Raw genomic sequence first — 26,981 nt, forward strand, 5'->3', positions numbered from 1 at the left:
ATAAATATCCGATCACGCAAACAGCGCCAATAGATTTATAATACTAATTGATGCAACAAAAAGTTTTGATAAAATACACGAAGCATTTTTAAATTCCACATCCCGGTATTTCCGAAGTTCAAAATACGTCTGGAGCGATTTTTTTTTTCTTTATTTTCTTTTGTTTTTAAAGCGACGAAATGTTCAGTTGGAGGTATTTATCCGCCTGGAGAGGCCGCCATCTTCTCTCTGTCTCTCTGCTCCCGCGACAGCAGGAAGTGCAGGGGAAAATCAGAGTAAGTGGGTATGCCTGAGTAGTCGGCAGGGAGCCGGGGCTGCGGTGGCGGAACGCGCTCAGCTTGTGGATCGAAGTGACGGCTTCATGGATCGGAAATACGCAATGGCCACATAACCATGCAGTGGATTTGTCTGGTAGCGGCTATCTTTTGCAGTGGACTGTCGTCTGGTGGTGGCAGTCTGGCCAAAACAGAAAGAGGTGAGTTTTAACTTTGATTTTATCCTTCTCATCTGCGTCTTTAGCGCCGGTGGTTGAAAGATGCTCTTACGGCAGGTATACGCAGCCGACGAAACAGACGGTGTGAGGCCCGAACGCCATCCCAGATTTAAGCCTAACGAGGCGTTTGTCGATACATTCTTGTAGCGAGATGATGCCGGATGGCGTTTCTCTCTTCCCAATTCATCTTTTCCTCCTCCTCCTCTTGATCCTCATCCGTATTTTTTTATTTGAGATGCTTTTGAAGCGTTTATTAATATGAAGGATCTTTTGGGTCTGTGTTAACGAGATAAAGGAAAAGCATCCACTGCACATTCAAATAATTGGTCTTTTTTTGTATATTTATTGGCTTTTGCAGTAAATTGAAGCTTGAATAAGCTTCATTGCTACTTCAAAAATCACACAAGAACTTTTAGTTAGCAATATATAAGCGAATTAATCCGTTTAAATAGTTTTCTTTCGTCTTATTATCGTTCGTTCACTATTTAAAATATAAAGCGTATAATATATATAGCTAATTCTGAAATAAATTATAAATAATCATATAAAATGAATTTATTAATTAAAGGTAAATTAACAAAAAATCAACACATTTCTGCATCTGGTGAATAAACGATTACGAGTTTATTTTCTGAATTATTAACAAATAATATTATTATAGTGTTTTGTTATCGTAGATAGAAAATGCATAAAGTTGGATATTTCGTCTGCGTTTTTTGATTTAGGGGAGAAAAAAGGAAGTTAATGTCGTCTGCATTTGCTTTTGCAAAATTAGTTTCATCTCATGTCACCGCGATAGATAAATGAATAACAGTAATAATTAAATGCTTGGAGTTTATAAAACTAAAATAATATTTATGGCATTGAAGAGATAGTACACTACTAGCGTGCAAAAACAGAAAAAAAATCCTTTGAGATCAATTGCCTAAACTAAAAAAAAAAACACTAAAATATCTTAAATATACTAAAATGTAAAAAATGAAACTTAATTCATCTTTTTTTTTTTCTGCATTTTTCTTAAGAAATCAACCATAAAACTAATCCAGCATATAAAATATAATATAACAAATATTTAACCTAAATGTGATAAAGTAAGCTCACTTCCCTCCTGCCATGACCAGAGCTTTAATAGCTCAATAACACCCTATCCGTACACTGTCCTCTACAGATAACGGGGAAGATGAAAAGCATTCTTGCTTCGCCCCTTTAAGCCAGTCCTTATAAGGACTAAGCTGTAGCGTGGTATGAATAGTCCTTTTTAGGACTTCCAGGGTAGCGGATGGCGATGCTGTAGCCAATGAAGTTTTAACTGAGGATCCGCTAAGGCCGTTACTCAGCCATGACTAGAGCTTTTAGCTCAGTAACACCCTATCCACACAGATTTTCTTCATTCAGATGACGGGATAAAGAGTCAAGGACTCAGTCCATCTCCCAGTTCTTTTAAGAACTAAGCTGTAGCGTGAAAAAGGTTTGGGAGAAGAAAAAAAAGTCCTTTTTTAGGACTTCCAGGGTAACGAATGGCAATGCTGTAGCCAATGAAGTTTTAATTGAGGCTCGGCTATTTCCCGTTACCCAGCCATGACTGGATCTTTTAGCTCGATAACACCCCATCCACACAGATTCTCTTCATTCAGATGACGGGATAAAGAGTCAAGGACTCAGTCCATCGCCCAGTTCTTTTAAGAACTAAGCTGTAGCGTGAGGAGAGCAAAATCGACCGTGAGATGCGGTGATTAATACCCTTGGAGGATAATGGATGACAATGCTGTAGCCAATGAAGTTCTAACTGAGGCTCGGCTATTGCTGTTATCCTCCTGCCACGATCGGAGCTTATAGCTCTATATTACCCTATCCACACATTTTCTTTACTGATATAACGGGGAATACGAAAAGCATTTTTGCTTCACCCATCTAGCCAAAAAAAAACTCTGTATAATAAATCTATAATGAATTATCTAGTTTCTCTAGACCCATAGTTGCCATTATTAAATACTTCTGGAAATGCTCTTTCCGGTCATCATGTATGTATGTATAACAAATTAAAGTAAAATAAAATTCCGGATACTAACATATAATGAAGTTATCATCTGTAATCATTTTAAAACCAATGAAGCATTTTGGAATGCTTCATTGGAACATAAAAATTCAAAATATTTATGTTCCATTCGTTTCTTTCTAAAATAATGATGCATATTTAATATTATCATCATATTTTACTAATTTTACAAAATTGATGTTACTAAGATCCATATTTTGGTATTATACTAATACACCTATTAATAGTTTACTTACAAATTTTTCGGAAAGCGTTGAAAAGCCATTTTGTCAAAGTTTTCTTTACTATGCATTAGGAAAAGTTTCGTTTTAAATCTCCAGGCAAATTCCGTGTTTCTGTATACGATTCACTTGTTAATCATTTTTGCATTACATTATATGTATCACGTTGCGAAGAATAGAATGATATGAGACTGTCATTATAAAGATGATGAAAAAAAAAAAAGTCGATCCAACTAACATTACGTTAGTTGGATCGACTTTTTACAGAGGGCTCCAAGAACATAGAAGCTGCCAACAGCCATAAACATAAAGATCATAATAAGGGAAATGAACAATCATTGACTCCGTGACCAGACCACAAGTCCCTCCCCCATAAATATTACGACTTTTATGTTCATTTTAGCGCCAAACAGTAAAACATCTTACTTTGTCCCTCGCACTATGGCTCACTCCAAGTACTCTATTAAAGTGATGTTTCGTTGTTTTATTAACTTGGCTGTACTACATAACAGAAGTAAAACTACAATCGTGTGCAGTGTAAGTCTATTTAATGTTAGATTTCCATTTACCTCTAGCACTTCGGTGCGCACCATCTTGGGATCTTAATGGCGAAAAGGTAGATCATTCTGCCATTTTGTTTTGATGAACCGGAATATTCTTTTTAAGTGTCTTACTTCCACGATGAACAGAATAAAAGCTATGTTTATAGTCAAGAGAATAAAAACATTAATAACGGGAAAATGCTATCAAGTGTTCTGTTCGTAGATTTAATTCACAGACAGAATTCCGACAGTTTGGTAAATTCGGCCTCTCTTATGACCCACTAACTTCACAAGAGAAAGCTTATCATTCAGGAAACATGAAAAGAAACTTGCCATAGTTTCCATCTTCACTGCACAATAAAATTACACCACCGAGCGAATCTAAAATATACCTTTAAATCCACAGATAGCGTAGAAGCACAAGCCACACATAGCAGTCAATGGTTTCCAGTTTTGTCACACAAATAAAACAATAACTAATCTTCTTTATTACGACTACTAATCAGAACTATTTCTACAACTTCATTACTTGTTCAGCTTGTTATTGTCAAATGGTAAAACGAGAAATCGTATCCACCTGTATGTCTTCAAACGTACCTGGCTAAAGGAACACATTGGATGGCTTCCACATTGGAAGCAACTATCAGAATATTGAGCTATTTATGTTCACTATCGCAACGTTTGACGTCATTCGCATTTGATTGTATATTATGTTCCGAACAGTTGCAACATTGGGTAAAAATAATCTCTTTGTGCAAATGCCTTTCGGCTTTCATTTCTTCGCAGTTGATCGCAGGTTTAAGAGAGAAACTAGCACCCTATTTGCTCAGAATCTTTTCACATCGGCGCGATAATCGAGAATAACTATGTAAATACATAGATAAGTAAACGAAGGGAAGAAGGGTGCGGGTGGGGAGGAGAGAGAAGGAGGTTAAATTAATAGTGCACAAAGAAAGAAGTTAGCTGTCTCGAGGAAATTGCAATGGGAGTTTTCACAGAGCATGCGTAAAGGTTTGCGAAGAAGTAAAGGCGATGTGTGTGTGTGTGAGAGAGAGAGAGAGAGAGAGAGAAGTAGGCAGACTTTAAATTGTGGGAAATGTTTAAAAGAATACTGTATAGAGGGATTAGGATACAAATATATCGTTTACGTCTCTATTATTCATGATTTGTCTAGACATTACGTTAATCTTAAAAATAAACATGGTTTAGCTGAAGTGGGTCGCTTTTTTTTCTAGTGTCTTGAGGCCTTTCAGTTTACGTCGACTTCCTACAAAATAAGAAGTATTTATTTTTAAGCTGCGCAAAACTCTAACTTTTATAGCTTGGTCTTTGATTTACTATTGGAATAGTTTAAGTTTCTCTAACAAACTGATATTAACTTTCTGCTTCAGATATTCACTATTCGTTTCTAAGAAAATGTCACATAATTTTTGAATAAAAACAATGCCGTATCTGAAACATTAACCCTATCAAAATCTCTCAGTACTAAATGGAATCCGAACATGTAGGAACATGTTTCAACTCGTTATTGATCCTTCTGTTTCTGTGTGGGAAGTGGTAAAACTGGTCGTGTTTGTAGGTTGACGAGAAATATTTTTGGACATACTAGGGAACGAAAAATTTCAAGAAATATTATTAGAAGTAGATAAATTGAGGAGATGGTTCCGTGAATTTCCATCTGACTCAATGAAGGCTGATTATTATGCGAGCTGCAACAGATTTGGAAGAAATTTGAATGGCATGAAGTGGAACAAACTTTGGAGCCTGCGTAGCACAGTTGGTATCAATGAAGCCGTTTGGTTGATAAGACTTTGATTTGAATTCCATCTAGCATGCGAAGAACCTATATATATACGGATTTTTCCATTTGAGGGTGAGTTAACTAGTCTCCTACTCAGGTTGAGGATTTGTCCTCAGTTTTTGATTTGGCGGAATTGACAAATCTGGACAGAATTTACATTCAGTTTACAGATATAACACACATAGCTTTAGGCTATAATTCCAAACAGCCACAACGACTACGCATTGGATATGAGGTGAAAAATGATGGATTGGTCAGAGAAAGACGTCATTTTGCTCTTTGGTTTGCAAAAGAAGTTTAAGTCATAAGTTGTACAAGATAATTTTTAAATCTATGGGAAAAAAGAGGTTGATTTTGATTTATATATATTATTGAAGGTTAGAATAGGTGAAAATGTTTGGATTCGGAATGAGGTCCAATACAGAATGTATTCGAAGTGCTATTAACTTGTTTTCAACCAATAAAAATATAGTCGTTATTTCTGAGAAATTCAGATGAAAATTGCAAAAGTTATTTTTATTTCTGTTTTTGTTCCATGGCGTCGAATAGCCACTCAAACACATCCGCGCATAAAAGTGCTGACGTCAGCGATTTCATCAACTGCGAAACAATCATTGGCTGTTTCAAGAGTTTCTCAGAACAAAGAATTCGCAAACTTTCCCAAGAGCAAAAGAGTTTCAATTACCGAACATAAAATTAAGAACAGTTGAGTTCAATCCTTAATATCGCGTCGTCGAGTTGGAGACTGCATTGGGATCTACTTGAAATAAAGTGGTAAGCAGCTATTGAGTTAAGCACTAGATGTGTTCTTAATCCCCATTAGACAAAGAAAGGCATAAAGACGCGGATATTTCCTTCTCCATCAGGACACTTGTGTATTTAATTTGAGTCTCTATCTCATCGCTTGAGAGGGTGGCGACGATGCTGAAGGATTTCCTCCTAATTCTTTGGGTACTTGGGAAGGAAATAAAGATAAGAATTCACTAAGTATCTAAGAACTTACGAGTACTAGCTCGTCTTACGATTTCTACTTTCTGAATATTTTCTCCTGATTTCATCTTACATGCGTAAAATCATAAAGAAACGAATTTAATGAACTCATCTTTTACCTATTGAGTTTAGGTATTATTAAGTTATATTAATAAAGAAAAGGTGTATTTAAAAATGTAATAATTTATTTGAAAGATAATAAATTAAGTAAAGTTTTTAGTGTTTTAACTTAACAGGTAATTTTTTTTCAATATCCTATATATTATATTAAAAATTCTGTCGTTTTAATTCATATGCATATTGATTTTCATCTTCCCCTCAGCTTTCATTTGTACACTATTTCAGATCACGGCAAAGGTCATTCAAGCACTTACTAAAACATTTATTTTCTTTTACTTGTTTTTAAAATATGGATATTTATCCCATTTTTTAGTCAGATTTTTATTTTATTCTGAATCTGAAATTTATATTAAATATATCCCCCCCCCTTTTTTTGCCGTGTCAGTTGCAGTTGAAATATCGCAATTCATGGTCTTTCCTTCCAGAAAAAATCTCAGACGCACACCAGCTCTTATATACGTAATAAAATAAACACGTGATCATCATTGACCACCAATTGTGTTGAATTAAATGAATTGTTTTTTCAAATGCTATCAGTACCTGATACGGTCTTGCCAAGCTTGCATACATTTCTAACACCGAGTAAAGTTGTCATTCTTTACCGGTAGGTGGCGTCAGATGTCAAACATTCTTCGTAGTTGCCGCATCAGTATTGTTAGTAGTTTTCGCATAAAAATCATCCTACTATTTGTGTATATATACAGCTAAATATTTATTCGCATATAAATATTTTTTTATCTCAATTTATATGAATATATTCGCTTGTTACGAAGATCTGTTGACACTTTTATAGAGTGTTAATTTTCGAAATGAAAAAAAAAAAAAAACGTCTGGATGATTAAAAACACGTTGCTAATAAGGTGGGTAATAACATACGTTGTTATCTCTTCGAGAATGAAGACATTTGCTTTTCAGTTCAGCCACGTTGTAGTTAGTTGCTGTAGTGTTTAACTCGCTGGTTGGTTGCTCATTAACAAGAAGAATACAAGAGTATGCAATAAAAGGAGGTGCCTGTTCCTGCCATTGATCACAGTACTAATGGAAAAAAGGAAGAACGTACCCAGAGTTATAAATGCAAATGAAAAGAGTGAACTTCCGTCTAAATTAGACACACTCCAAATGAAAAGGAGGCAACATCATCTAATGGGATAACAGTGCTGGTACCGAGATCAGAGAGCTTTGAATAATCAAGTGGAGCTAGATAAGCTAGGGGAAAACGAGTAATGACAGGGTTGCTGAGAGGTGCATACATTTTTGTTCGCGCTTTTAGCTGCATGCAGCCTGTGAAACAAAAGGAGGAGATACAGAGGCGGAATGAGTGCGACAAAAAAATTGAGGCAAAGAGGAACTGGAAAGCGTAATGAAAGATATCAAAGAAATTACAAACCCCTTCAGAGAGAGAGAGAGAAAGAGAGAGATCCAAATAACCGAAAGTATACAAGCAACTCCCTGTAGCACTAATGACTACTTATTAAAATTCATATAAAATTTTAAATAAATTGTAATTAAGCATAAAGGCCTTTAAAATTGTATTGTAAAAGATAAACATTAATTTATATCTTGTGTTTTCGAAGCAACAGTATTTTAAAATTGGCATAAATTTCGAATACAGTGAGGGTAAAATTTACGAGCAGTTTGCTCGCCCTGAATGGGCATGGAGATTATGCATCGCTATAGGAGGCTAATATAGCTTTTGGTCTTCTATGCTTGAATATGTCCGTTGCCTCGTATGCTGCAGCTTGCTGAACCAAATCGTTGGGATGTGTGGACGTCTTTAGGAAAAACTTGGATGCTAAGGATTGTAGAAAAGAGAAAATATTCCCTAAATTTTCTCTTTTCTAATCCTTAGCATCCAAGTTTCCACTATTAGCCTCCTATAGCGATGCATAATCTCTATGCCCATTCAGGGCGAGCAAACTGCTCGTAAATTTTACCCTCACAGTAACCACAACAGATAGCGGGGAATATGAAAAGCATCTTGCTTCACCCCTAAAGACATAAATGTCAATTGTTAATTGGTTTATTTAGAGGATAGACCATACCCTCGGAGGGTAATGGATGGCAGTGCTGTAGCCAGTGAAGTTCTAACTGAGTTGGCTATTGCTGTTACCCTCCTGCCATGATCAGAGCTTTAATAGCTCGATAATACCTTATCCCTACACTGTCCTCTACAGATAACGGGGAAGATGAAAAGAATCTTTGCTTCGCCCCTTTAAGCCAGTCCTAATAAGGACTAAGGTTTATTTAGTTGCTAATTTCAATTAGATTTGGCTTCTGAAACTTTTTTTTTCTTATCTTATAATTCAATTGGAGGACAGTTGTCTATCAATAATAAATACATCGGGGACTACTTAAAAATAACAGGGACAGAATTTATTGTACGAAAATTAAAGTGCATACAAGTTCTTTTGAGTAGTTTTTCCTTATAATGTGCTGTCCTTCCGCTATTTGATGTATCAATGGTAGGCCTATTTGAGAATGATTTGTGTTGTGTTGTAAAGCCGCGATTATCATCCAGACCGTATGAACTTTACTATTAAAATAATCTTTAAATTATTAATGGTTAACTCACTGGAAACCCTTGTTTTTCTTCCCATCAGACAGAAAATGTGATGGGAAGCACTCTAACGACATTCATGGTGTTTTAGTGTTTACTTGAAATAATTTTTAATTCAACAAGATTTTACTTACAATGTTTTCATTTTCATGTTATCATATGAAACTAATATTTAATGAAATATCTCACAATAAAGATTATTGTCTTACCACAACACACTATCCGCAAACTTTTTCCTCTTGTGCAGAGTTGGGGGGGGGGGCGAACAATTTTTATGACTGTACATGTGTGTGTGTTCACGGAGTCGGTTTGCTTGTTCTCGGATCCGAAAAACACGAGGTTTCCAGTGGGAAAAAACCCTACTTCCATATGAGACTGGCTAACTCACCTTTCGTCGAAAGAGACCAGACAAAGGTTCTTCACGTCTCGGACAGGAATCGAACCCAGGTCTTTCCGACCAAAGGGCTTTGACTGAGCTATGGAGGCTCGATGACATTACAGCATAAACGAATTTTATCTGATCTTTGAGTGCCAAATGAACTTTATAGACTACCACACATTGCATTGTTTGCGATACTGCCATTCCGACCCTACCCTGTTCCCTTTCGTCTCTTCAAACTCGCCTTTTTTTTTTTTCTCCAGTTCTTTCTAGAAAATATAGTTTTCCTTCAACACGATGAAAACATGTTATCAACAAATTCTGGTGAAGTATGTGATCCCCAAACCCCCGCTTTTGTAAAAATGACAGTAAATAATCCAGGATTGCTGTTGTGAGAGCATCAATGCAATACATCATACATCTGTAGCAAAATGTTCATCCATAGAAGACAGACACTACTTCACATAATCTAATAGTGTCACCTGCAATCCGCTGTGGAGCAAAACTTACCACCACGAAATAAAATTTTCTTGGAAAAGGTTCATCCATATCAAAATTCTATTGTCGAGATTATTTCATATTTGCTCTGTTCTTTCTCGCAATGTAATCCTTAAAAACAAAAAGAATAGAAAAGAATTCTATTCTTCAGAAAGACGAATGTGTGTGAACAGATGAAGGAAAAATAGCAAGATTAAACAGACGTCCATAAATCTATTTGGGATTTCAAATAAATCAACTTTTTTTTATTGAGCAGAGGGAATTCTTTTTCTTGGAACTCTATTGATTGAATCAAATTTATAGGACAGCTTATAATTAATATTTTTGCCCCGCTTTATCAATGTTTTTAACACAATGTAGAAGAAACTCTACATCGTCTATGTCTAAGGTAATATTTAAAGTGTTTTGTTGCACTTATTCGCCTCAAAATAAATTCACTTTGCTATCCATCGCTTTATGAGCATGCGCTGCTGTACTGAAGCCCATCATCTCCATTACATTTGTCCTAGGCATGATGATGGTTGAATGTTTAATGTCAGAGCGCGTGACAGTGGCGTTCATTTCCATTATTGTTTAGGCAACAATGGAATATTAAAACCAGTTAACTCGAGTGAACGAGATGGTTATAGATTGCCTGTAATTACTGCCAATGTGCGGCATCTAGAGTTATGAACGCTGGGATATTATGTGTGTTAATGGAATGTATTCTTCAGTCAGTTTGCTTATGTTTCTAGGTCAACAAATGCTTCGCGTTCGCAAGTCCTCTTTATGAGGACTTGCGAAGGCGATTCGAACCCACGTCTTACCAGTCAAAGGGTAAATTTTTCACTATCTTCGAACGGCGCCGAAGTGAAGGTAAATTTTATTTAAAATTTATCCTGTAACGTCTTCTCAAAAGTTTATAGACCTCTGTTATATCACCACCTTTATCCTGTCTACCAGTATCTGCAGTCCACATTCTTTCAATGTATTCTTGTAATATACATCCCATAATCCCGATTTCACATATGTAATTCTTCTTTGTAGCGTTTTCACAGCTTATTTATCCCTTCGATACCAAGGAGACCAAATCTGCGCCTGTGGTCCCGGGTGAGATCCTATTAAAGCCTTGTAAAGAGGAAAAATGACATCCTTAAGGATGTTATACCATACGTCAGTGTTTGTTTCATTTCAACATATCTTCCTCTGCATTATATATGTGCAATTTTTGCTGTGTGGAATTTGAACGTCAACTTTCTATCCACTAAAACTACAAATTTAAAATAGTTTTGTTTGTTTGACGACTAAGGCAGATGCTATATAACACTTCTGTGTATCTATGGTAAACAATTTTTGCTTGCGTTGTGGTGTTGCATTCTCATCCCGTATTCTTCTCTTGGGGAGATTAGACTGTTTTAATGTCGTTGGACTAAGTCACTTTCCTTATATATTTACTTCGTCAAAAACAAAATAGACGATCAATAATGTCATTTTTTCTTTAAAGTTAGGAATTGCTGACATCCCTTTCAACATAACACATTTAAGGATGTCACAGATCCTTCCATCTTTTGAAAGCAGTTCTGCCTAGTTAGAATAAGTTAAATACAATTTTGGAAAAAAAGAAAATTGTTTCTTATTACTTGCAGGATTCGAGAAAATAGCGCTATTTCTAAAAGGATTTCTTAAATTTTTCTAAGAAATCCCGGTGATATCACTGTGTTCTGGTTTCTTTCCATAAGTTTTATGGAATCGGACAAACAAACTGCTTATTCAGTAAGCAGTTTCTTTCTTTCTTCTGCCGCAGACAGCGTGGCATCCAAAATGCCATGTAATTGATATTCACGGTGACCATCCTGCATTGTGAGATCAATCCTGAATGTGAGGTCACCGATAGTACGGCATCTACCACACACGTTTTATGCCACGCATAACTAGTACACAATCCTTGGTATGGTTCGTTTGGTTGCTTTTATAAATGTGTTGAGCATGCAATAACTTCAAAAAAGTATTCGTTTAATCAATAAGCCTAGAGAGAGAGAGAGAGAGAGAGAGAGAGAGAGAGAGAGAGAAAGTAGCTACGCATCAAATGCATTTTTAGGACGTTGCAGAAAAACAAGGCTATCAGCCCTTAAAGTGCACAAGGAATGGTCGTTGATTTTTCTTGTCGGAATTATTCTGACAGTAATGATCGGTCTGCCTACAGATACGAAGCAAGGAGAATATTGATGACGTCACTGAAGATAAATGCGCCGATAGAGTCGTGTAATACATGTTGGAAAGGAGATATTCCGTTGTTCAGAGCTAACGTGCAATAGCTTAGTTGGAAGGTTTTGCATTTTTGTCTGATATTGCACGAGGAGAAAGGGAGGAGGAAAAATCGTGGACTAAACGTCAAAGACAAAAGTTTCGAGCGAAAAAAATGTTAAAAATATCTTTAGTATTAGTTGCGTTTGCGTTTCGTTGATGTCATCTTAATCTTGTGGCAGGTATTGGCTTGTATATGCAAATATGAAATTGTGAATGACGTGAAAATATAATACGTTAGAGGATGAGCAGGGGCTGTCATTGTAACACTGTAACAGAAATTATATTGCAATACATGGACCAAGGAGATTTTTTAAAACAAAGCATTGAAGTTAGAGAAACTTTGCAGTTTGATTTTCCCCCAGAATTTCCAGACATACGAATTTGCTTTCAAGGAGCTAAAATAAATATCTATCTTAATACGGACGCTAGATTATTGTTTTATTTTTTATATACGTGGTAATCTCCGTATCGGCTAACTCGAAATATTTTCATGTAAACACAGATGAACTGCTTGGTTTCGTTGTATCCGATTCATAAAATACGAGGAACGGTCATCATCATCTGAAAATTCAACCTTCCATTCAGATAAAGAAAATCGGGAATGTTAACATCAGGAAAACCATTTGGAATTCGTTCCTGAAGACCGAAGTATCTAAATGTTGTAGAGAATACGCTTAAGTTCCTTCATTCACGATAATTCAATACAACAAACGAAATACAGTAATGCTAAATAAATACCACTGTTCAATACTATCTACGACATACCGTTAACAAAGTTCTTTGTATTTCTATTTGAAACCAAAGAGTAAAGTACGAGTATATCAGTTGGGTATTCAGTGAGTGAGTTCCATAAACGACCAGACAAAACAGCGCGCGCACACCCACCCAGAGGTTACTTCAGTGATAATTCTTTTGAGCCTGTGCAACAGTTTTTAGTTCAAACAGTTTACTTTTGATGCTGCACCTTCCTTAATGCCTGATCATTCTCTAGAACTTCTAAAAAGAAGGTATTCTGTTGTTCCAATGAGGATAAAATTGCAATTCGTGTCTTCCACTTGTGTTGGTAGTGAAATGGGAAAAACGCTGGACTCGTTTTAGAAAATCAAAAATGATCGGATGAATCCAGACCTATATTCTTGCACAAGCGTGCGGACTGCAGTAAAGAGATAACCACCAACAGATCCTTATTATTAACTCTCTATAAGTGTCGATAATTGGTGTGCAATTTCCACTTTATCTTAAAAATAAGATATTCTTCCCCTCCCAAACCATTGCAATCCTCGAATCTGTACATACTTCACATTCCTAGAAATATGAGGTGACATAAAGGAAGCGACGTTCACCACGCTTATCGGCAAATGATATAGTAGGTTTATTACTGACAGTTGCGTGTAACAAACAGTAAAAAAAACAGCCTTAGAACACAGGTACTTGACATAAAAAATATACTATCTTTTGATCTCAGTCGCCATTTTTGCTGGGTGAAAAGCCTCAGTTTTAAGTAAAAGTAAAAAATTCCTGACAGCTTTGTATGAAACTGCTAATCAATCTTTAAGTGAAGAGTTGTAAAGATTCCTCACATCATGTACGGGATTCGAGCCTGGGCTTTATGACAGAAGTCAATTACTTGATGTTTTGGTTATTAGTAGCTAGGAATGTTAAGAATGGGACTGAAAGCAAACTAAGTTCTTATGTGTTAATTCTTAAAATTTCCTTCTGGTTGGATATTTAATCAAATGGAAATATATAGAGTTATATTTTGAATTCCTTTTTAGTATTCTACAACTGCCTCATACATTTTTATCCGCTAATGCAGTTTTATAATTAGGAATAAAATACTTGCTCATCGAAAAAGTTCAAGTCATCGAAGAATAAACGATCATTAAAATAGATGGTTGTGATTTACATGCTTAAAAATTGTTATTTTTCTCTCATTCTAAATCTTAAATCAACTAATCCCCGATTTTGTTAATATAGTATTAGTGAGTTTATTCGGGTACGCTACAATATCTACAAGGAATTGTAACCGTCCTCACCAAGTCAGGAGCCTACTGTTTCTGCATCAGGTTATCCGTAGAATTTTCATGATTTCTTTTAACACTATCATCTGGCATACCTTAGTACATACTTTCTGAATATGTATGCAGTTAAGTCAGCTTTTGTTTGAAAATTGTAAGGTTCTGTTGTGTGTTTACAGCAGGGAACTGACGATTTGGGTAGTGATACCAGTCAGTTTATGGTTGGCCAAAGGATGAGAAAACTGTTTTCGAAATTCTGTCACATAATTCTACCCAAGGCAATGTGAACAGTTGCGCCATAGTATTAGAGCAACTAGAGGAGTATTAAAAGTGCAAAGTAGAGCCCACACAGTGTCTACAGCTGAATCTTATTTGAGGAAACCTAACTAAATCCTGTAAATGATGCCAAATTTGTCGTTTTTATGACATTTTTCTTCTCAGGTTCTTATATAAGAAGGCACTAAAGAAGACATCAGACGCTGACACCTCATAAGTGGCCTTGTTCAGTCCTGTGTGGATTAAAAAAAATCAAAGAATTTTCTTGGTTGAAGAAAACTAATATGTTACCATTACTTTTAGATAATCAACAGTATGGAGTGCTGTGCATTTTCAGCGTCTAATCTGGTCCTATCATAGGCAGGAACATCTTTAGATGGAGGACGTAGTTTATTTCATTAGTCGGTGTGAGACCACTGCCCTGTTTACTCGTCCAAATGCTGCTTGAAATAATTCCGTGTTGAATCAGGCACAACCTTATTTTAATTTGAATCCCATCTATGCAAGGGTATGGTCTATCTTGCCTTGGGTGGGATCCGGAAACATTGCTTAAGCCTGACTTCAGGCATCTAGTAAGCAGGTAGTTTCAAACATGATATTCATCTCCCAACTGAAGGCATTGGTAAATAACCATGCTTGTAATAGGATTTTGATTTCGTGGCCTGTGACATCTCTGCTAACCAGGCAAGCCATTTTAATACAGCATATTAAAAGAATATTATATGCAGAAACTCTCTGTGCCCCCCTATATAATCGCAATTAAGAGAAATTTGTCTTTGTACGCATACACACAAAGAACCTTACTTAAAATCTTTTAAGTAGTTTGGTTTTTCGTTTAACTTGTACTTTAAGTACTAAATTACGTGAAAGAGTCGGAAATTCTATGCTGCTATATAAAACAAAAGACGGAAATTGTTAGTAATAACTAAAACCCGAAATTCGAATGGAGTACGCGCAATATTTCTAATTACCTATAATACTGCATCTTGGTTCCGTTGTTTGGCTTGCATATTTCGGACCTACCATGGAAACCCATGTTGTGAGCCTCGGTTCTGAATGTTTTTGTGCAAGTTCGTGTTCCAGTCCATGTCCGGAACTCTGCATTCAAATCCGACAAATGGCGGATTTTACATATCATCTTTCACAGCACCCTACGGTCACTTTCGGTGAGTGTGGTTTGCTGGTAGCATTTGCAGTTGATTCTCTGCGCTTCCATCGCCGTATGGCATCACTGATTGTTGACCTCAGATGGCCCAATTTGTCAAAAATGTGCCGAACAGATAGGCCCAGGTCTGTATAAGAAGTTCTTGACTTCTGTAAAACTTCTGTATTTGTTGAATAAATGTTTCAAAGTGTAAAGATAATTTTTTTAACAGTGTATATTTCCTAAAATTACTGTGCATACAAACCCAAATAGAATGACAAACAATTTCCTCTTTCTTTCTTTCTGACCTTACCTACACTTGTACTCCACTGACCGACAAAATTTACAAAAGACTTCAAAAATGTGGTATAACTCGTGCAGTTTTGTGATAAGGGATATTGCACAGGCGTGTATAACAATGGCCAAAAAGATGACATTGCAGAAGTCGCCACACAATACTCTCTAAAATATGGTCACATAACATATGTGTGGCATATGATCCCCTGTAACGGCCAAAGAGACTTGACAGCGGCATACCATGTTGGGCTGAGATTAACAAATTCAGTTCTTCCACCAGAGCAGACTCTAGCTCACCAAGTGATGGCTGTTGTCATACAAAGCCATGCTGAAGGCTTCCCACACATGTTCGGATTTAAGTGTGTGATCATCCAAGATACTCCTCCGCCACTTGAGCTCTATGGACAGTGGCATTGTCTTGTACGAAAGGAAACTCTGTGCCAACCGCATCCCCACAAAGTCGCACATAAGTATCGCGGATCTTTTGTCGGTATCTTTGCACAGTTTACGAATCCCTAGCAAAAACATCAAGGAGCGGGCATTGGCCATATTCTACCCCACACGAGTACAGTGCTTCCACCTTAAGTGTCCCTTTCTCTGATGTTGGAGGAATGATACTGCACTCCTCTTTCTCTCCAGATCAAACGATAGTTAGAACCCATCTCCAATGGCACATCATCTGAAAGAATCGTCTAAACGATGATGACTTGCCAACCTGAAGGTACCAGAAATGCAATTAATCCACTGAGCAAGCCAAAATATGGGAATGAATTGATGTGGTCGCAACCTTTGTTTTAATGAGCATAATTAATTTGTTTTGTGTGCAGACACGTCGAGTGGTTGATCAATTTCTATTGGTACTTGGAATTTGCATCCCACAATGCCTGTTATACCAAATATTCGCCTTCGGAAGCACATTTAAAAATAGAATATCCGTCAAAAATATGTTCTTTTAATTTTGTCGAGCAGTGTATTACTGAAATACAGATTGCTCAATCGTTCATTTTTACGATTACACACAAAAAATGTTCACGATATCCTTATGATCTATAGCTATGAATTCTGATATATTAGATTTCTTCGTGAAAAAGTAAACCCCGTCTACGTAATTTTCTGAAAGAGATGCAACAAAATTCGAGGAAATGAGAGATATAGAGTAAGAAAAAACATCAAGACAGCGGGAGATGGAAGAGGAAGAAAAAGATTAATTATATAGAAGTGAACAAAAACCAAGCGAACAAGATAACCATCTCCTGTTTTCACGTCTGTAATCATATTTTCCAACTCGCTAAAATGATCAGAGAGTAACGGGATAAGCTGCTGATCTTTTCTGATAACAGAGCAGGAACTTTTAAAACATAGCGTAAATAACAGAAGATGTTTGTTGAAACATATTTGTTTCTCTTCTCGTTTATTACAAAGGTGGAACTTAAAAAGAACTGTGGAAGATATTTGTGACAATAATCAGTTCTGTAATGCATTATTTTCACTTCTTATAAAAGAACAAGAATGTTTCTCTGAATACGAAGACATAACACAAGCTGTACAGTTAATTTGTTTAGCTATTTTGCAACAAGAATTCTTCTACAAGAATCCATTAAGAAATATGAAAGTGGTCATGTGAAATGAATTCAATCATTGATCGCCAATCGCTAACCTTTACGCTACTAGAAAAACAATACTAAGGTTACCAATTGAAAGCGGTAACGGTCAATTTTCTGGACCTTTTAACATTTGTATTCTGGCCAAACGCCAAATTGGTGGTTCTTCATAATAACTCATCTAGATTAAGGGTAAATTGCACAGTGACACTTTGTCCATTAATCTTGAGTTTTTAAGAAATTAGTAATGTTCTTGTTTACGGAAATTATTTTCAATAAAAATAAATAGTCTTCCTAACACCACATCTTTATTAATTATAGAGGGCAGAAAATTAATTTATAGTAACCTTGCAGATATAATAAAAGAACCAGCATAAAAAATGAAAGAGAAAATCAGACCACAGTTCCTCTTCTTAAGAAAGCTTTTGGTATCCAAGAATTCTATACAGTATTATATTATGAAAATATACTCTTTGTGTTGACATGTCTGATCCCGTGGTATTGTTAGTTATTATTAGCATGATTGTGTAAATCAGTTTTCTATTACTGCAAAAAATATAATTTCTTATTATTTAGAATGATAACTACCTCTGCGAATAAAATTTTCAGTTTCAAATATAGCGCTCTTCCTGTTTCTATGAGTCTTAGTAGACATTATTCCCGGAAAATCGAAAATAAATTACTTTGCATCTAGTTATAACAACATATTAAATACACAAAATAACACGTTAGAATCGCCTTCATTTAAGATGGCTGACTGTAATATTTTTATACAACGGAACGCGGAGCACCGCAAAAATAAAGGTAACCATTCTTAGAGTTAAGACAATTATCCAGAAATGTTGTCAGAATGTCAGATGCTTGATATCTTTAGAACGAATCTTCATGTTTTATGGATTCATATGATTCCACTCGTTAAGCTAATAGTGAAATCAAAGTTCATTTTACCATATTACCACGCACAAGGCAATTGATGAAATGTTAGGGTATCCAACAGGGCAATCAGGATAAATTCTTTAAGACTCCTTAAAGTTTCAAACTAAGTTTATAAGTGGAATATTGTAATGATTATTCAGAACATGAAGTGAGAATAGTTAAAAGAGAAATTAGAATATTTTATAAGTTACCGTTCTACGCGACTCTTCTACCAACAGGCAGGGGGCTCGAATCCCATGGTACGTATTAGATGCTTATGAATGTGTTTAGGATGGTAGGCCATTACTCGGTGGGAAACCATCTCATTTATTGGAGGCTGAAGTGGCTTGATAAAGTACTAGACATGTAATAGCTACAGCAGACTTTCCAGATTATCCAATCCTTAGTCCATTTACTGTACTCAGTGTGGAGGTTCACATCTTTTCTTGGGTGGGATTGATATATAAAAGTATATTTCATTTTAAAATAATCGTTCTGTATTAATCTCTAGTGAAGAATAAAATGCTGAAAAGAGAAAAAAAAAATGTCTTAAACATGGAAGACCACCGACTATGGAAAAAGTTCCAACTTCCAGCGTCAAGCACCACATGTAGCTGCTGAAGGATGTGTTTCTTGCTAATTTGGTTTTTTGTCAACTAATTGGCATTCTCCTGTAAATCCAGATTCACCCTTCGTTTTTGTACAGTTTTCTGAATGTTTATTTACGGGATTCTGATACTCCAGAATTTAGCTAACCAGGATTTGTCATGATGTGAGTTAAAACTTGAAATCACTTTATTAATTCATTTTTTCCGCTGTCGAGATTTACCAACTAGCTTTGCTCATGACCTAGAATTCAATTTCACAATTTGATTTTTCAAATTTTTGTTACCCAAATACGGATGTTTTTTAATTAAAAATACGCGCAAAAGGGAACTTGTTAAATTTCTTCAATAGCTTTAATAACAACTTCTTAAGATGAAATGGCTTCGAAACAAAGTTCTTTCACGAGTAAATGAGTTCTTATTTTTATTCAACCTTCATTCACTCCTTCGTCATGGAAACATCGATTCTTCCAAGACCAGCATATGTTTCCCATTAACCCTGATGACTTGCTTAGCATACCTCGTTTGTTTTCTTTCTTTTTATTTTTTTAATCCAGACGTGTTTACATTTTCTTCTCGCCAGCTTTTTTTACTTCAAAGAATTAACAAATTTCACATTACCACTAAAATAAGGCATTTTAAAACTAAAAACTAGTTAGGATCTCGATGAAGTGAAAACTAAATGTAATTCAAGATATTTGATGCTAATAGACTCGATTAATTAGTAAAGTAATCCGTGTTTCAAGAAATTTTTCTCAAACTAAAGTTTAGGAAGCATTAGCTGCTCGTATTAAAGTCACTTCTTGTTATGTGCAGAGACAGAAGTGCTCAATAGAAAAACATGTTTATTGAAATTAAAGTGACTTGTTTTTCTTTTCATTTTCTCATTTCACATCAGAAAATACACAAACTGCGAGAAACACACATCTAATCGGTCTTGATCTCAGGTATATAAACTGCCAATTGCCAACTATGCCACTCGTCTGGATTGGATTTCCACTGCCTACGGTGTATATTCAATTATGAACCATCTGGAAAATTGAAGGACGTTTACATCTAAGTTCTGATCAGAGCCAACTCAAGATTTTTGGTGCTCCAAGAAAGTAGAATTGGAGCTCCCTGTCAATACATAATGTTCTTCATTTTGACCAATTCATAGCTCGTTTTTTACTACTTTTTTAATATTTTACCGTTATATATGTTGTTATAGAAAATCAGTTTAATACAATGGCGGTTTATTGGTAAAACCTACCAACTTTTTTAGAACAAATAAACGAATAATTAGTAAATTTTATTTTCAAATAGCGTTTGGATAAACTTATATTTACACAACAAATTAAGCTGTGTAATCTTAAATGGTTCTGATTATTCTTGCTGTGCAGGTTTCAAGTGGAATCCTATATATACTAGCGCTGCCGTAGCGCAATTGAAAGGACGACAGGACATTGAGCCCTTCATTTGGAAAAGACACAAACTCAGTTCTAGTTATCACACGAAGAATCTTTATATGGGCATTTTTTACTGAAGTCACCTTCAGTCAAAAATGTAGACGGAGATAGCTGCGTTTTTATTATAGGAATATCAGGTTTTTCCTTTCTCAAATCACGAACACAAGCCACAAAAACAAACTAAAATGCTAGAAGTATCTGTAGATTGCGAGAAGTATGACGTAGTATACAGTGGTTTCTCACAATGAGTACCAGGATTCCATAGAGGTATCATATAATAAAAACAATTTTTACTTGTGGTATAGTGTACAATATTTTACTTTCAAGTGGCATTATACAAAATTTGGCTACATCGTAGCGGACTTACTGTTAATAAAAAGCGATCATGGTAAGTTACATGAATTACTAGATATAATTGATCACAAACGGTTTTGATCATTTAAAATCTGTCAGAGAAAGACAAAAAAAATTGCAGCTACAGTTATTGGGAAAATGAATATAATAGGTGGCGCAGCAGCGTCATTAATACAATTTATGGAATGAAGTAAGAATTAAATATTGTTATTGGAAAATGAACATAATAGGTGGCGCAACTGTAACATTAGATCAATTCATAAAATAAAGTAAATTAAATATCAATAAATTAAACACTTAATTCGGTATGTTAGTCAAGTAAATAATTGTTTAATATCCGACTAGTTTCACTGACTAATATCTGTCAGCATTTTCAAAGATACACTGGTAAGCAATGGAAAGTAACAAAAACTAGGAAACTAACCGACAATTCTAAAAATTATATAAAGTTATCAATGTGCGTGTCGCAAGAACAACGTTTTATTTGTTGAGATATTTATTGTAATTTTCACGAAAGTTCATTTCTTTTTGGTTAAATGATCTGATTAGAGTTTTCCATATATCTGGTAGGATTAGGCCTTGATTTTTATTTAAGTTACCTGTTGAACGGGCGACTGTAGCAGCTTCTTTAAATGTTCTGGAATGGTAGTTCTCTTCTATGTAGGGCATATGACTCATATCTAATTCAATATTATGGTTGGTAGAGGCAAAGTGGGAAGAAAGGTCTGATATATCTTGTCTGTTATTCCTTACATAGCCTATGTGTTCTTTCTTTCTTGTATCAAAACTTCTAGATGTCTGTCCGATGTAATTGATGCCACATGAACAGGGTATGCTGTAAATTCCAGAGTATCTGTAGAAAGGATGGCTATCTTTTGGGGATCTTATAAACTTTTGAATGGTCTCAATAGGTTTGAAGGTTACTCTGATAGTGTATGGTTTTAGAAGAGCTAATGTTTTGGATATGGCTAACAAATGGAATTGTTATAGAGCTGATGTATTGGGTTTCATGTCGTTGTCTTTGTGGTATGTCATTAAAGAGAATCTTGTTGATGAGTCTTGTAGGGTAGCCATTCAGGGACAGATCTCTGGATATTTTCATTAATTCTTCTTGTAAGTCTCCAGGGTCTGTGGTAGACTGTATAGCTCTTTTGTTTTAAGTATATGGATAATGCTGAGTTTCTGGGATATGTGGTGAGACGAGTCGAAATGGAGGTAGTGTCCAGTGTTGGTAGGTTTTCTATATACCGACAGGTTGATGCTATTGTCAGTTTGTTTCTTAATAAGGACGTCTAGAAATGGAAGTTTATTATCTTTTTCTAGTTACAATGTGAACTTGATAGTGTTGTGGAAGCAATTAATTTTGTTTAGATAATCCATTAGTTCTTCTTTTTTGTGATTCCAAATGATGAAGATGTCGTCAAATACCTAAACCATGTGTTTGGTTTAGAGATAATTTGGGATAAAATTTGAGTTTTCAAATTTTCTAAGAATAGGTCGGTACGAGAATAAGAGACAGGGCTTCCCATGGCTAATCCAGTAAGTTGTTTGTAGTAGGTTTTTTGCCATGTAAAATAGTTCGAAGTTAAGCAATGCTTGAACAACTTGGTGATGTTTGGTGGGAACAGGTTTTCTAAGGTTTCGATGACTTCTGAAACTGGAATATTTGTGAATAGAGATGTGACGTCCAGGCTAGCCATACTATTATCTTCAGAGAAACCGATGTTTTTTTTTAATTTCTCCAAGAAATGTTGGGAGTTCTTGATATAAGAATCCATGTTGTGAATGTGTTCTTGTAACATTTTGGCTAGATATTTTGATAGTCTGCAAGTAGGGGAATGGATACCATCCACTATTGGACGTAATGGTGTGCCTTCTTTATGAATTTTGGGAACACCGTATAGTCTTGGAGTTAACGGATGCATAGAGTTTAGTTTTTTGATTATGTCCACAGGCCAGTTAGTCATATCACGTAATAGTTCATTAGTATCAAGATGGTTTTTGTGCGTAGGGTCTGTGTTAAGAACATCACAGACAGATGTGTCCGATAATAGATTATTGATCTTTTCTTCATATTACTTAGTATTTAAGATGACAGTGTTGTTGCCCTCAGTATAAAATGTCTGCTCTCTTCTTCTAAAACCATACAATATCAGAGTAACCTTCAAACCTATTGAGACCATTCAAAAATTTATAATATCCCCGAAAGATAGCCATCTTTCTACAAATACTCTGGAATTTACAGCATACCCTGTTCATGCGGCATCAATTACATCGGACAGACATCTAGAAGTTTTGAAACATGAAAGAAAGAACACATAGGCTATTTAAGGAATAACAGACAAGATATATCAGGCCTTTCTTCCCACTTTGCCTCTACCAACCATAATATTGAATGGGATATGAGCCATATGCCCTACATAGAAGAGAACTACCATTCCAGAACTTTCAAAGAAGCTGCTACATTCGTCCGTTCAACAGGTAACTTAAATAAAAATCAAGGCCTAATCCTACCAGATATATGGAAAACTCTAATCAGATCATTTAACCAAAAAGAAATGAACTTCCATGAAAATTACAATAAATATCTCAACAAATAAAACGTTGCACTTGCGACACGCGTATTATATCATTGTATCGTGCACAGTGATAACTTTATATAATTTTTAGAATTGTCGGTTAGTTTCCTAGTTTTTGTTACTTTCTATTGCTTACCAATGTATCTCTGAAAATGCTGACAGATATTAGTCAGTGAAACATGTCGGATATTAAACACTTATTTACTTGACTAGCATACCGAATTAAGTCTTTAATTTATTAATACTAGTGGTCAAGAAAAAAGGTCATAATAAATTAAATATCGTTATTGGCGAAACTGACATAATAGGTGGCGCAACAGCAACATTAGCACAATTCATAAAATTAAGTAATGAATTAAATATTTTTTAGATTGTGGCTTTGTATGTAGCGCTTTTATATTTTATGTACAACTTCCAATATTTGTTTATTAATTATCAATAAAGAAAATACTATTTGTGTTAATTATAGACTGATTGAGTTTTCAAGTAAGTTTCGCTTTACTTCTGTTACTGATATATTAAAGAGTGCTGAGACCAGTAAGATTTTTATCCCCGAGGTAATTTTCTGTATTTCGCAGAGTTTTTTTAGTACATTAATACCAGTCAAAATCTCGTTATGTCAGTTATGCCATTAACGGGGGTGGGGGGAGAAAGTTAGGGAAGAAATTCGCGTAACAGCGTGCTAAGAACCGAGATGTTTTAACCTGCATCGCATGCTAATGACCAATGCCTTTCGACTAATGAGTGGGTTAATGAAGAGCTACCCAAGGTTGTCGTAGATCTGTTAATGACGACATAACGATTTCGGCTATAGAAGGAAGTAGTTCCTTTCTGGAATGTGCAAGGTAATAACGAAGTTCTACTGCGACTTCTTTGGGCGAGGTAGTTAACGGAAGAAGCCATTGTGACCCCGAGGCTAAGGGCTGCCTGAAAGTTTTCTCTAACTAATCGGGCGACCATATTAATTTGTTATGTTCCAACGTGTGCGCCAGGCAGACCCGGACAGAAAGCGCTAGGACAAGGCTATGATGTTTATTGGCTCACCGAGAAAGATTGCCGTAAACGGCCTCACTACAGTCCTACTAATGAACTGCGACTTGGAAGACGCAGTTTGTCCTAATATGAAATTTACTTTAATGTCTGTACTTCGAATTTTCTTATTAAAGTTAGGTTAAACAGTTTACAAAAGAGAGAGAAATTTTACATTTAGAGGATTTGTGGACCCGTGATTTTCTTTTCAACAAAACTCAGTTTTTTTTTAATCAATGGCTTAAAAGCAAATTAAAACTAAATCGTAATTGCGTAGAGTGGTTAAGGATTTTTTATTTAGGTGATAGAACATATTACAAAATGCGATTATGTTCGCATTTTTCTATTTTGTTACATTTATCCAGGTGAGCCAGTTTCAAATCTCTTATCATTTACCAATTAATTGCGAAAAAAAATCCCTGCTCCCAAATAAACACTGTGGGTACAGCAAAAACGTCTTTCACACGGTCGATAAAAACTTTTGGGATTTTTTCCAGAACTCTTGAGCCTGAAATAGAGAGCACAGTGAATCTTCACTTTTTTTTTGGCCCTGCCTATCGATTGCTGTGAAAGAATTCTTTCAAAGAAGAAGGCTTGGACTTGTAAGTCTCTGTAAGAAAGGTGATGGTAGAAAAAGGAGAATCTTTGTGGGGGATGCGTACCTGTCAGAAGTTTTTCATAAAATTTTTAAATCGATAGCTAAAGAAGAAAGCGAATGGGATTTTCCTATTTACAGTAAGAAATGGAGTTTATTGTAAGCTGTGGTCTGCAAATAGTGAAAATTCAGCTCATTAATAATATATATAGAGAGAGTTATTCTTGGATATTTTTTCGTTCTTGTTTCCTGGTTTGGTTTTTCTTCCTTTCTGTGGGAATAAAATTAAATGAGAATGGAGAGAGAAAGAGAGAGAGAAAGAGAGAGAGAGAGAGAGAGAGAGAGAGAGAGAGAGAGAGAGAGAGAGCAGACTTTCTTAAACGCTTTGCTAATGATTATAAAAAAAACTAGAATTTTTAAAAAATATATAATATTTCCACATCATATGAAATATAATTTTAATTGTTTTATAATACCTATGTAGCTTACTCGGTATAGATGAAGCTATTAGGTCGGAAAGACCTGGGTTCGATTCCCGTCTATGATGTGAGGAAATTTCATCTCATCTCTTTCGACGAAAGGTGAGTCAACCAAGTGGGTTTTTTTTTCCCGCCAGGAAACTCGGGTGTTTCGTCCCCACAACAGGCAAACTAGCCTCGTGAACACACGCATCTACAGACATAGGACACTCGGGGAGGCATAGGGCTAACCACCTTATCTTTGAATTACGCTTGAGAAGTCCAAGAATAGTTGAAAGGTAGTGTGCAAAATCACTCCCGCCACCTGTTATACCTTCTCTTAAATGCATTTACACGAGATACATTCACCACTTAAAAACATGCAAACGGTCCACTCACTCACTGCTCCGTGAGGAAGAAATCTAGCTTTCATCCCCATTCTTAAATGCACACGAACATAACTTCCATGTGCTCCCGCTTGTCCTCTACCAACCTTCATTATAACGAAAAATATCATCAGTCGACAACTTATTGCTATTATTATTATTATTATTATTATTATTATTATGCTTCTATCATACCACCTCTCTTTCTCCTATTTACCAGTGTCTGCAGTATATATCCTCTCAATCTGCCCTTGTAATCTAAATTCTATAATTCCCGATATCATCTTTGTTACAATTCACTGTACCCTTTCCACAGCTTTTTTATTCCCCTCCGAACCCAAGAGCAAATTGTGCACAGTAGTTTAGGTGCGGTAGTATAGTCTCGTAAATAGGTAAAATGACTTCCTTATCTTTACATATCAACGTTCCTTTCATCATCGCAATTATCACATAGTTGTATTTGTAATTTTTGCCATGTGACCTTTGAACATTAACTTTCCATCTACAATAACTCCAAATCCCTAGCTTCCTCAGTTTCTCGTAACATAATCCCACCAATATAATAGACCCGTTGGAAGCCATCATCCCATAACTTTACATTTAATAATATTGAATGATAGCTGTTATTGTTCGCCGACAGTTCGAGCTTATTCAAATCATTGTGTAAGTGCTGGATGTCAGTAGCATCCCTGATTTCCCTGCCTATCTGTGCATCATCAGCAAACAACTGACCATCTCCTGTCAGGCCCTACCTAATATCGTTATTATGTAGATCAAATAACAATGGTACACCACTGATCACCTTGAATTTTGTAGATTCATCCCACCTCCCCCATGTACTACATTCTGATACCCGTCCTTCAGCCATCCACTTATCCAAGTCAATAGATTATATTCCAATCTCATATTCTCCAGTTAATGCAACAGCCTTTTATGTGGAAGCTTATTAAATGCCTTAGCAAAGTCTAGCAGTATCATAGTGTATCCATTCCCTTTATCCAACTGAACTCAACCGTAATATTATCATAAAACAAGCGTAAATTTCTCAGACATGACCTTCCTTTAAAAGCCATGAAGTTTCTGGCAAAGTATAGCTTTGTGTCGATCATTTCTGCATGAGAATTCTTACCAACTTATCTAAAATCTTTACAGTTACTCCAGAGATACTGATAGGTTGATAATTAGACACATCAGTCTTTGCACCACCCTTGTGCAGTGGGATTATACATTCTTTCCACTCCAATGAGATATTTTATGAGCCGAGATTCAAATTATACAAACTTGTCACGGGCCTAGTCAGTTTGGTTGAACATTCCCTCGGCATACTTGGTGA

At 35.7% G+C, this 26,981-nt stretch overlaps 1 protein-coding gene across 2 annotated transcripts in view; it reads left to right on the forward strand.

Moving 5' to 3' along the window:
• Window positions 1–281: 281 nt before the first annotated feature.
• LOC150092192 (disintegrin and metalloproteinase domain-containing protein 11-like) overlaps window positions 282–26,981 on the forward strand; it is a 1,236,934-nt gene continuing 1,210,234 nt past the window's right edge. For both annotated transcript variants that reach the window (XM_090415260.1, XM_090415259.1), the window contains exon 1: window positions 282–475. In XM_090415260.1, the coding sequence (XP_090271386.1) occupies window positions 394–475 (82 nt within the window). In that variant the 5' untranslated portion in view covers window positions 282–393. The remainder of the gene's footprint in view (window positions 476–26,981) is intronic.

Source organism: Typopeltis vanoorti, unplaced genomic scaffold (assembly GCF_054136105.1).
Source record: "Typopeltis vanoorti isolate ZY-2024b unplaced genomic scaffold, IOZ_Tvanoo_1.0 HiC_scaffold_24, whole genome shotgun sequence".
In the NCBI taxonomy this organism is placed as follows: domain Eukaryota; kingdom Metazoa; phylum Arthropoda; class Arachnida; order Uropygi; family Thelyphonidae; genus Typopeltis; species Typopeltis vanoorti.